Here is a 12574-nt window from a genome sequence, read left to right on the forward strand (position 1 = left end):
TCGACACTCAGCTCAGACGCCATCAACGAGAGCCAGATCCTGTTGATATTCACAAGAAGAAGAAGGCTGTCCCAACATCGCACTGAGTCTGTGGCCGTCTGCTCATCTCTGCATCATTACCTGCCATTTGTCCACTGAGTTCAAGGAAGACTTGTCTCATCAGAGGACGGATAGAGAGCCGCTACTTGATCAGAAAAGCAGCCTTCCAGACTACAGCAGAAGAGCAGGTAAGCCATCAAGTTATCACAAAGCTACCACTCTTACTCAGGTGAAAGATGCAGACATTTAGATAAATACTGTGAGCATCCTACTACAAAACTACAGCAGTGGACTCTTAGCGATGAAATCTGCGAGAAAGAGATGGAATGGGAGCCTGGTGTTTGTTAGAGTCCCTGACCTCCACGCAGGTACAGCTGTCGCCTTACTCGCTCTTACTCATTTTCATCTCGCTCTGTCTGTCTCTCTTTCTCTCTCTCTCCATCCTCTCTGCTCATAACTCTCAAGAGAGAAATATATTCAAACAAAGTGCAGCACTGGAGACCTTAAAACATAGGGCCACCAGCAATGTGTGCGTACTTTTTGAACACTTTGAGGAGTTGTTTGTTGTGTTGTCTCAAGAGCAAAAGTTGTTCATTACAAAATTTGTGAGCAAAAATGTTTTAACCAGTAGGCCAAAATGGAAATGAATGCTGGAAAATGGATAAAGAGAACTGAAGGAAAATAAACACAGTGTGTGAAAGCCACACACTGATAAGGTTGTTTTAAATTTTATAAACCAATGATGGAAGAAGTATTTACAATCTTTACTGAAGCAAAAGTATCAATATCACAGTGTCAATGAAAATGTTGAAGTAGTGGAAGTATATTATCAGCAATAAGTACAAAAGTAAAAGTATAGTATGCAGGTAATATGGCCTCGGTCAATGTTGTTTGTATATTATATCACTGGGTTATTATTACCAATGCAACAACGGTTTTGTTAATATCTTAACCTAAAAAGTAACAAGTAACTATAGCTATTAAATAAATATAGTATGGTTAAAAGCACAATATTTCCAACTGATATGCTGTGGAGTACAAGTAAAAAGTACCAAAAACTTAAAATACTCAGATAAAGTGGAAGTACCTCAGAACTGTACAGTGGTTGAGTAAATTAGTTTAAATACTTTCCACTTCTAGCCTTCTTCAGAAAACGGATGTATCGAACTCGACAAATGATTCTAGACAAGATTACAAAAAGTCAATAAAGTGCCACAACTCAAATGAGTTTCCATAACAAATCAAAGACAAAGTAAATTCAGTCTGTGTCTGTGTTTTTTTGTTTCAAACTACATACAGACACATCATCACTGAAACTGAACCAGCTCTGTGACATCAGGGTGAATCCCACCTTGCCGCACAATCATAAAAAATGCTTTATATTTCAGACGAATCAAAAATAACAAGCTAAACAACAGGTAACATTTGAGAAAAGATTCCTCACAACAAAAGATAAAAGATTACAGGCTCACTTATCAAATTATATTGTGTCCATTGCTAATAATTATTTTACATCACCTATTATAAAGATCTAAATAAAAGAAATCTAAATTTAAAAAAATCACAACAAGCCAGGCACTTAATCTGTCACCCCCGAGAAATAGCAGCGATCCAGGAGTTTCAGTCGGGAGAGTGTTAGTCAGAATTTTCCTCCATGAAACACCTTGCAGCTGTCTGGCCTGAGGGCTCCAGTATAATGCCATATGCAGCTAAACAATAGATCATAACAGGGCTGTGGGTCTGTGTACAGTAGTGGGCAGACGAAGAGCCAAACAGCCATGTAAGGTAGCAGGCAGCACATCGGCCCGCCGGATTCTGCTAGTGAGATATATGGCAGGCTGGATCCATGCCGGCCCGAAAGCGGTGACAACAGGTGACTCACATGAATGGGAAGCATTCTCCCCCTCATCCCACATCGGATCCACTATCCCTAACTCACCCCTCCACCACGCCAATACTAAAACATGCCACGCTAAACTTAAACATGCTGATCTTTGATCGTAATCCCAGCACACATGGGAGAGATACGCACACCACCACTGAAGTCCTGCAGCTAAACAGCTGGTGCAATACATACTGGGATCCACCCTTATGGTCAAGTTTAAAAGCTGTGTCATGTTTAAGCTTGAACTTTGTCTAATTCAAAAATATATATTTCCATCAATCACTCCACTATATCCTAAATAACCTCATGAAGCTGCTTCAATCAACTAGAGAGTAAAAATAACAATAACTGAATCCTGGGTATGTTTGGCATCCTGTATGTCGGGTTTGTTGATGTCAGCTGAGACTGATGCAACCTCTGAATAAATGTGTTAGCCCAGAGCAGTTGTGTGGTAGGTCTGATGTTTTTTTCTCTTACTCTGCTGTCGCTGTTCCACTGAAACGTTGCTGAGCTGTCACAACACTGCAAAGTGACCGGCAAAGATATTTTGGTTACAGAGCTCCTGGCAGGGGCTTTTTGTTTGGGGTCATTTAATAAGAGCTGAAATGTAGAGTTTATCTACGTCAGTGACGTTATTTTACTGGGGAGTATCTTTTTCATGAGAGAATTTGGAACAATAAAACATTTATATAGCCAGACAACCACACAACCTGCATACAAGAGAGACAACTGTCAGATAACCAATTAAGTGAGAAATAAAACAAAAAAACTATTTTAAGAGAGATAAAAAAAACTTCAGATAATAAAGTTTTAACATCTAACCAAGGGAAATTGACGAATGTTGCTTGAGGGATGTTTACATTTCATTCCATTTGAAAGGTCCATAATACCTGAAACTATAGGAGGTTTATGCGTACATATGGAATATCTAAGGTTAAGTAGTTCCCGGATCTGAACAACATTTCAATGAGACAATAGAAATAAGGTAGTTTGAAAGCTATAACAGCAGAGAGTATTCGATAAGTAGCATATACCAGTAACACATCATTTTTTTCAGCCATTACTACTGAGTTGGCAAATTCTACGACTTCTTTAGTCTTTTTAGTGCAAATAAACACCTCAGCAGAGATGCAGTAAAATCATAATTAATGGGAGTTTTTATTTTGAAAAACTGAAACAAAAAAAACAACCTCCCAGAGCATTAACAGTGATCAAACTCCCGGCATGAGGGGTCGTATTGCGACATTAGCGGTGTTTAACAAAATACACCTCAACACGAATGTCTCAGGCAATACATTTCTCAAGACTATTCATTTATTGTAATCCACTCACAGCAGAGATAATACAGCCATGAAGTCCAAATACACCATTTGTTTCTTATCTGTAACAAACAATAGGTTTCGTGTGGTTATGAAGTTGTCCTACACCAGAATTTGGCTTTTAGTATCTAACTTCAGGCCCCTCCAGTGTGAGCCTGTGTGGCCACATTTGTCCCTCTAGAATATGTGAAATACTGTTGACATTTTCCTCGGAAATAAATGAGTTTTACTTTCTACTGAAAACAATTTAATTAGTTTGTCAGGGAATGGGTTTGTTAAGCTGGCGTTTTGAGATTGTTTGGGAGATTGCTCGGACACTCATAATAACACTATTGTACCTAATGCACTACGCCGTGTAAATACTTTCCTGCACTGATGTTATTCTAAACATCCCCCATTAAAGGGAAGCTGGCCAAGAAAATGTATGCCCCGCCATCTAATTGTCCGTGTGTTTATGAGGACAGTGCAGAGGAGGCAGTGTATCCTGGTCCTCTGTGAGGATGCAGAGTCTGTCAAACACGGCTTAGTGCTGAAAGGTCACTGATGGACTGTTTGAATCAACCCTGCCCCCTGTTGTTTCTGGCCTGTGGATACACTGCAGGCTGTTGGCAGAGTTCAGTTTTTAAACTCATCAACTCAATTCGAAAAGAGAAATTTCATCATCAGCAGTTTTTTATTCGGAGAATACGTTTTTCTATCCTGAGCGTTAAAAACAACAACCTAGAACAGAGAAATAGTGTCTCTCTCTGCACTCTTATGTTATGACTGAATTAAAAAAAAAAACACTCAATGATTCTGTGAGAGACATAAATCTGAAATCATTGCTCCATGTGCCACCATACAGCAATAAAAACATGGCTTAATGATCCTATAAAACCTCCATTCTGTCCAGGGGGTTTCTCCAGCCTGAGTCGCTGCCAGTCCCGACTGATTCTTGAAGCACAGTCACTGCCCTCTAAGGCAACACTGTGGCTGCTCCAACACACCAGAGGATTTATTGTTGTGTTGCAGGAGGAGAAAAACACACATTATTTATTCCTGTTGCTCCGCGGCAAGTCACAGCAGCAGCCGTCATTTCGCAGTGATGCAGTTTAATAGCTGCTATTTCTCTCTTCTCTGAGCTGCCTGGCTGCTATCCAGACTAGCTGAATAACAGCATGCACGTCTGACTTGAAATTTAAATACACATTTAGTTAGTCCAGTTTACGTTTGAGATGACAATAAAGTGGTTAAGTGACTGTAGTTCTTGGCTAGAGAGTCGACTTTCATGCTCAGTTTGTCATAATATCTCTCGAACACTTTGTTTCCATGGAAATCTTGTAACTCAACAGCATTCTTCCTCTGTGCAGGACAGACAAAGGCACAAGGAGACTCAGATATAATGTCAGACAGAAAATAACTCACAGGTGCATAATACCCCATTTGCGCAGTTCACCGCTTTGAATACCTTATAACCAGAATTTCCATTACTCTGCCACAGCGATTATCAACAAATCTGACAGCCATGATGGTCTACAGGCAAACCAGACCACTCAGCAAAGGGTACAATGTGTTCCAGTAAATCCATGCTTATTGCCAGAGGAACAACAGGACCACAGGTATGATAGACAACCAACAGCAAAAGGTGCTCTTTAAAGAAGAGAAATTGACTGGAACGTCTCGGCTGTAACCTCTCTGCCTCCCACTCCGTTTAATACCTTGTTCCTTTTGTCCTTCGGAAATCATAATGTTTGAGATTGCTTCCTCTGAGGACAGGAAGAAGCAGTCGAGGGAAGGAGACAGAGACTATAAGAATGTAGCCTTACCCGTTGACCTGAGCACCACTTTGTCTACTATATTATCATATATCATATGTAGTATTATAATATTATTGTGTATTCTTTTATGTATGTTTACAGATGACAAACCACAGTACTACCAATGGTGGAGAGTAACTATTTAAATACAGTGTTCAGGTCCTGGTTCCTTATTTTCACTTTATATCACTTGTGACTGTGTTTCTACTTGGTTTACTTCCTCTCAACTAAATGTATTTTGCAGCGGAGGTTATTTGGTTGTAGACATTTTACGTGCAAAGCATCGGCTTCTAAAATATGATTATTTTTTGCAGCATGGCTCAGTCCACAACTCTGGTCCAGGCTAAAATATCTTAACTACTGTTGAATGAATTGCAATGGATTTTTGTATCAGCATTCGTGGTTCCCAGAGGATGAATCCTGCTGACTTTGGTGGTCCCTTTATCAGCTTCACCATAAGGTTGGCATGGTTTTCAAAGAAATGTTTGACTCTTGGATGGATGGGCCATGTCAATTGGTACAGACATTCATGTTCAACTTGGGGTGAATTGTATAACTTCAGTGATCCATTAATTTTTCATCCATGCAAAATGTGTGTGTTTTTCTAGTTTCTAATATTTTGGTTTATGACCAAATACCTTCAAAACGTATGACATTCCCATCAGCCTCGGCTGCACTGCTCAGAGATCATAAGCAAATGTTAGCCCGCTCACACACTAAACTAAGATGATCAACATTGTAGCCTAAACATTATAGCTACCTGTTAAACATTAGCATATTAGCATTGTCAATGTGAGCACGTTAGCATGTTGGGTTAGCTACAGCACCGCTTTGAGCTAAAAATGCTCAAGTAGCCTACATCGCTACGGCGCTCACTAGCATGGCTGAACCCGAAGTCTTGATTTCAGACTAAGATAACCAAACAGGCAGCAACCTCCGGTTTCGAACATGTATGTACAAAGAGAACTGGATACAGTGCTGGAGGCTGGGCTTAGTTCATTACCATGATAATTGCTTTGCAAAACTAGTCAACCTTGATATTTCAACGTTGTTTATCGCCACCCTTTCATGTCACCTCTGGTTATATAAAAAACAAGATGGCGCAGGCCAAAAACCCAGATGGTGACGGCCAAAATGCCGCACTAAAGGGTTCAACTCGAGTCCACACGTCACTTCTTATAGTCTGTGGCCAACTCTACATGCATAAAGTTGACCAGTTACCACATTAAAACTGACATTTTAATGCATCAGTGACGGTAATCCAATACTTTAACAACAAGACACTTTAAAGGGACCCTTGTGCCAAAAGTAGTAAATTCACTGTTGATACGTATACATTTACTTGAGTATATTTTGAGCAAATTACTTGTTATTGTATGTAAAATGTTTACATAGTGATATAGCTGCTAAAAGATCTGAAAATCATTGTAGCACCCCAGTGACAGATCAGTAAACCCTCACCTCTATTCAAGTTTTCACATTTTACCACTCCAGGAATAGATGGCAGATAAACACATTGTAGTAGTAGGTTTGTTGTCTCCCACATAGATCACTTGGATTTTCATTACAGAGTGTCATACGTGATGCCAAGTGAATAGTCATCATGATACAGATTCAAAACCATGTGATAGTATCACAAAGGTTAACTTTAAATTAGTCCAGGGGGAGATGTATTGTTGTTAACAGGGTCTGCATGGGTGAGGAAAGCCTGTTGTCAGTGTTAGCTGATAAGAACATGGCTGTACCTCCTGCTATTGTGCTGGCAGGACTCTCACTCCCTTCCTCCTCCAGCTCTCTGCTTGTTTGTGGTTTACTTCCAGCAAAGATCATCAGCTTCATCCGAGGAGGGCTTCAAGCCAGTTCCCTGAGTGGGACAGGGCTTCACTAACTCACAATCCCACTGGTCTCCAACTGTGACCAGTCAGACCTTAGCGGGAATTAGGTGCATGCTGGAAAGCAAGTGTCAGACGATAAACCTTCCCAAGCTATGTATTGGCCTATCAGCCTTGTGAATGGATAGAGATTAAACATTTCTTCTCCCACATTCTGATGGGGGTGTTTTGTTTCCCGCCTCTCCATGCTTCACAGATAAAGAGCACAATGCTCCGATTTTCCATCTTATTGCCATATATATACTTCATAGAGACACGGAGGGAGGGGGAGACAGACTGAGAGTCATTTAGATCATCTATCTCTCACACATAACTACTGTCAGTGTCAGTGAGGCAAGTCATAGCCCTGCACAGTGCACTATACAATGGGAGGAACTGCTTATGGAAGCAACTGCTTATGGATAACACTTGGAGGGAGTTGAGAGGTGGTAAGAGAGAATATTTAAATCTGTGTTTGGCTTTTTTCACACACTGTGATTGTAGGGATTATACTGTATATCCAACATGGCACACCATTAAAATAACAGTTTGTCTTAACACAGCTTTTGAGGAATGTTTACTATGTTTTCTCTAATCTTGCCAAGGAAGGGCAGTAGCTTCAGATGTGTGACGTTTTGGAAAAACCCGTCAAACTGTTACCTTCAGCCGTCGTAACAGTGTGTTATAATGAATCTGGCTTTGATCTCTAATTGCTAAAGTAAGAGTTGACAGCAGGCAAAGGCACATAATGCATTTAGATGTCAGAGGTCCCTCTTCAATGGAGTTTGATGGGTTTTCTTAACCCCTTAATGATGGGGGTCAGTTACTGCACTCATAAAGCTGTCTGGTCTACTGCCTTATAGGGTAATTCTTGGCTGAGGCTCGCCAGCCTGTCACTGCCATGTTTGGGTCTTACCCAAACTCCCACTAATGCTGCAGGTGAAAGCGCACACACACACACATTGGAAAGATGGAGAGATCTGATCGACGCTCTCAGATAAATCCAGAAAGCAGCGCGTAGGAGGTTTTCATTATCGCAGAGAGGACAGTGGACATTAAAGCCGCTGTCGTTGTGAGTGAAGTCTGCTGCTCATGGGCCACAGGCAAGATAGAGACCGTGCGGCTCAGGCCGGGTCACAGCATTGAAAGGACAAAGTCTCCTAGCTTTGACTTGCCCTGTGGTGGCCTGTTACGCTCTCTGTCTGTCTGTCATACATAATTTGGAAAAGGACACGGGGAATGTAAACCCACACATAATATATTTATTCAGTCATTTTTCTTAAACAACCGCATTATTTACTTTTAAATGACTCCTGAACTTCCTCTGCCCCCTTCTCTCTCTAGCTCATGGGAAAATGGTTGTTCTCATGCCACGGTATCCAGTACTCAAGCAATTCACAGGCAGAGAAGCTATTTTTATGATGCCCCACAAACACTCAAAGTAATTTCATCTGCAGCAACATAGAGGACCTATCTGTCTATGACTGATATTCTCCTTTCTCCTTTTTTACCCTCCTCTCTGCTCAGCTCATCCTCCGACTCTCCCCCTCAGTGACTTCACCTTTTCACCTCTAGTGCACCCTCTTCTCGCACTTTCTCTCCTCCCGCTCCAGTCTTTGTGTCTCAGGTGCGTGTTCGGCCTGTGAGCAGTGATGGGGGACTGGAGTCTCCTGGGGAATTTCCTAGAGGAGGTCCAGGAACACTCTACCTCGGTCGGGAAGGTCTGGCTCACCGTCCTCTTCATCTTCCGCATCCTGGTGCTGGGTACGGCAGCCGAGTCATCCTGGGGTGACGAGCAGAGCGATTTCCTATGCGACACTAAGCAGCCCGGTTGCACCAACGTGTGCTATGACAACGCCTTCCCCATCGCTCACATCCGCTACTGGGTGCTGCAGATTGTTTTTGTCTCCACACCGTCCCTCATCTACATGGGCCACGCCATGCACATTGTGCGCAGGGAGGAGAAGCTGCGGAGGTTGGAGCAGGACCAGAAGGAGGAGAGAGGGGAGGGCGGAGGAGACCTGGAGGGGGAGAAGGAATACCTTCAGCAGAAGGTGAGCGGAAGAATGGCATCTGATGGGACTGGCCGCATTCGCCTGAGAGGAGCGCTGCTGCAGACTTACATCCTGAGCATCATGATCCGCACGGTGATGGAGGTGACATTTATCGTGGTGCAGTACATGATCTATGGGGTGTTCCTCAGGGCAATGTACCTTTGCAAGGCTTGGCCCTGCCCCAACCCCGTCAACTGCTACATGTCCCGGCCCACAGAGAAGAACGTCTTCATCATCTTCATGCTGGTGGTGGCCAGTGTGTCTCTGCTGCTCTCTGCGCTGGAGCTCTACCACCTTAGCTGGAAGAGCGCCAGGAGGTGTTTACACAACAGGAGGATGCAGAAGAGCAACCACAGAACTCTGACGGTGGCCGTGTCCGCGGCCTTGGAGCCCAACAGCCCACCTCGGCCCTCGGTCTCCTGCACCCCGCCTCCAGACTTCAGCCAGTGCCTGGCAGCTCCAAGCTCCATGAACCCCATGGCCTCTATGGCATCTCATCCCTTCAACAACAGGATGGCGCTGCAGCAGAACTCGGTCAACTTGGCCACAGAGCGCCATCACAGCTGCAACAACCTAGAGGATGAGGAAGACTTCACGAGGATGAGATACGACCAAGTGCCCACAGAGCTGCCCAACAGCTGCTCCCCATTGCCGCTGCTGCACTCCAGCTACAATAAAGACAAACGCCGCCTGAGCAAGACCAGTGGTACCAGCAGCCGGGCTCGCCAGGATGACCTGGCAGTATAGACACACAAGCAAAGAGAAGGGACAGAAAGATGAGTTTAGAAAGACCCAAAGAGGAGTCTGAGTGTTATTACTGAGTGAAGGGGTCAAAGCGTGAGGCTAATTATGCAAACTCTGGCATTGAAGCCAAACACTTGATCATAGAGGATGGACTAAATGTTCCCTTTAGAAAGAGACAGTGAGATCTGTAAGTGGACTATGTGAACTTGACATGTGTGAGCTCTGTCAGCAGATAGTGTTTGTGAACCAATCTGTCCCAGAGCTCGAAAAAACAAACTGCAAAAGAAAAATATTTTCTAAATGTGAAGAGGGTAACAGGTGTGATACCTGACTATTGCACATTTATGTTTTAGTAAAACAGTTAAAGCCAAAAACCAAGTGAGATTTTAAAAAAAAAGACATGTAAGTGAAAATGACGTGATGCTTGGTGTGAGATGACAAACCATTTCTTTAGAAAGCAAAATACGGCTCAAATCTCAACTATTCAATGAATTACAATAGCTTTGTTCTGCCACTGCAAAGAAAAATGAGAGATGAGAGATTTAGAGGAAATAGGGATTTAATATGCAATAAACTGTGAAGCTTGCCGGTATATGAATTCGATGTTTTTATGCAGCGCATATGCAGTGAATCAAGGTAAAGTGCCTTAACAAGTGTGAAAATAAATCTCTTTACTATGATGTGTTTTTTATACAGATTTTTCAAAAAACCATTGCAAAGACTGTAAATTTAGATTAAGCCATGTGTTGACTTCCTAAACTGATTGCACGACACAGATCAGCAAACATCAAATGTATCTCAAGAATAGTCACTGTACAATCTAAAAAAGAGGTGTGAGTAAAACTGTATTCGTTAGTTATATATTTGACAGGAGTCTTGTGTGCAGAATGTAACCCGTTTTAGGACGTTCCTTATCCAGAGGGATTGAAGAGAAAAGAAAAAGAAGAGGTCCTGCTTGGATGCTGTTATGAGGAGACCCGGCCACTGGGTGGCAGCATTGCACTTGTGCTTTTTAGTTTCTGTCCTGGAGCCATTGTTGTAAATAGTGAATTTGTCTCTATGCAATGTATGTTTCAGTTGATATCTTTGAATGTATGTTATTTCATTTCCGGTGTCTTGCAGAATCATTGTACAGGTTGTTTATGTTTATCTTACACAGCAAACATTCTTATAAAAACACAGGAATCTTTTTTTGTTTGTTTTTTGGTTCTTTCACACAGACTTGTATGCAATAAATGTCATCACTCACTCATCACAAATAAATAAATCATCAACTGTACATTCTGCTCTGTTGTCTTCAAGGTGTGTGATTAATGCAAGTACTTATTTGATCTTTATGAAACATCAGATGTGTGTTACTGATATATTAAACGCACACTGAATAACTCTGAGCTCAGAAAATCTTGTGGTTGATACAGAAATGCTATGAACTAAATGATAAGTGGAATTAAACAAGATGATGTTGAACAGCAAACATATATGAAGGGTTTCCTGCATTTTTAGATCAGTATCCTATCACCACTTGCATTCTCCAGTCTGTTGTCACCAGAAAGGACCTGCAGGGGACAGACTGCAGGGGATGTGCAGTATTTACACAAACAAAGACTGTCTCGCCATCACTGCCAGGAAGCTGAGCCCTAATATCCAACTTGGTCTGTCACAAGCTGAGTCGAAAGCAAAGCTACAGTAGATTCTGCCATTTTATTTGTTTGTTGCCGATCAGATTCACCTCTGCAAAGTTACCCGGATCTTATTATCATTGAATAAGATCATGCTATAAAGAGCTTATATTTTAGAGCAGCAGCCAGAGTGATGAATTCACACTGCTGTCCAATAAAATCTTCTCTCTTTTAAATCACCCATGGGCAAAGCTGAGGCGATGTTTTTTATGATCTGATAGAGGTATTTGCTGGAGCCAAATATATTCAGTACAACTATTATCTCAGGATTGAGGCTGGTCGTCCACTGGTCGGAAGGTTGGTGGTTAAATCCCCGGCCCCTGTGGTATACATGTCAACGTGTACTTGGGCAGGAGATCCCAAATTGTTGTGAGTGTGCATGTGAATGTATTACACAGGGATAAACAGGCAGCATGCAGTCCATTTAACACCCCATAGGTTTGGTTTTCCAAAAGACTAACGATACAACAATAAACCCAATAGTACAATAATATTCAGCGCTAACGCACATTTTGTCACTTCTATAAATAATTTCAATATCCCTTCTCTGGGGATGAATGTTAGGTGAAAATATTTGCCACATGGCTTTTAAATTAGAAGAATCTACATTTAAGATGGAAGATTCAGGAGTGGAAGAAGTGATCATTACTTCATGAAAAGTAAATTTCACTTGAGTATAAGCGATGAAATCTCGTCTCTGAGTTTTATATTAGGCCTATTACAGATATGGGTGAACCATGATGCATTGACCTGTAGCAGCTATTTCTTACTATTTTATATACTGAGTATGTAAATGTATGGGTGACATGTATCATATACGTATGATATGTATTGGACATTTTAATCTGTAACATAACTAGTAAATGTGGCTGTCAAAATCATGGTGTGGAGTAAAAACTACAATATTTCATTGTTGAATGTAGTGGAGTAAAAGTATAAATAAAAAAACACAAGGGAGGATAAAACAGTTTTATATTGTCTGGTTCTTATCTTCATAATGAAAATATTCTTTGTCTTTGTTTGGGATTAGAAACTTTCACGCGCAATCAAATGGCGTGCAGACACACCTGTAGATGGCGGTAGCGCGCTTTGATGCATCTTTTCTACCTTTTTACAAAAGAAGAAGAAGAAAGATCCCATTGTGGATACTGGGAAATGTAGTTCTGTCCACATAGCTATCACCTTCA

General features: G+C 41.7%; 1 protein-coding gene across 1 annotated transcript; it reads left to right on the forward strand.

The window, feature by feature from the left end:
• LOC116395614 (gap junction alpha-5 protein) lies at window positions 1-10952 on the forward strand. Its single transcript, XM_031869633.1, has 2 exons — window positions 1-227; window positions 8438-10952. Exon 2 carries the CDS (start codon window positions 8563-8565, stop codon window positions 9709-9711), a length of 1149 nt encoding a protein of 382 aa, XP_031725493.1. The 5' UTR covers window positions 1-227; window positions 8438-8562; the 3' UTR covers window positions 9712-10952.
• Window positions 10953-12574: the final 1622 nt, after the last annotated feature.

The sequence above is a fragment of the Anarrhichthys ocellatus genome, unplaced genomic scaffold (assembly GCF_004355925.1).
Source record: "Anarrhichthys ocellatus isolate YVR2014 unplaced genomic scaffold, GSC_Weel_1.0 scaffold47, whole genome shotgun sequence".
Taxonomy (NCBI): Eukaryota; Metazoa; Chordata; class Actinopteri; order Perciformes; family Anarhichadidae; genus Anarrhichthys; species Anarrhichthys ocellatus.

Coding starts and splice junctions, on each gene's coding strand:
- LOC116395614 (XM_031869633.1), top strand. CDS start 8,563: ATGGGGGACTGGAGTCTCCTGGGGAATTTCCTAGAGGAGGTCCAGGAA.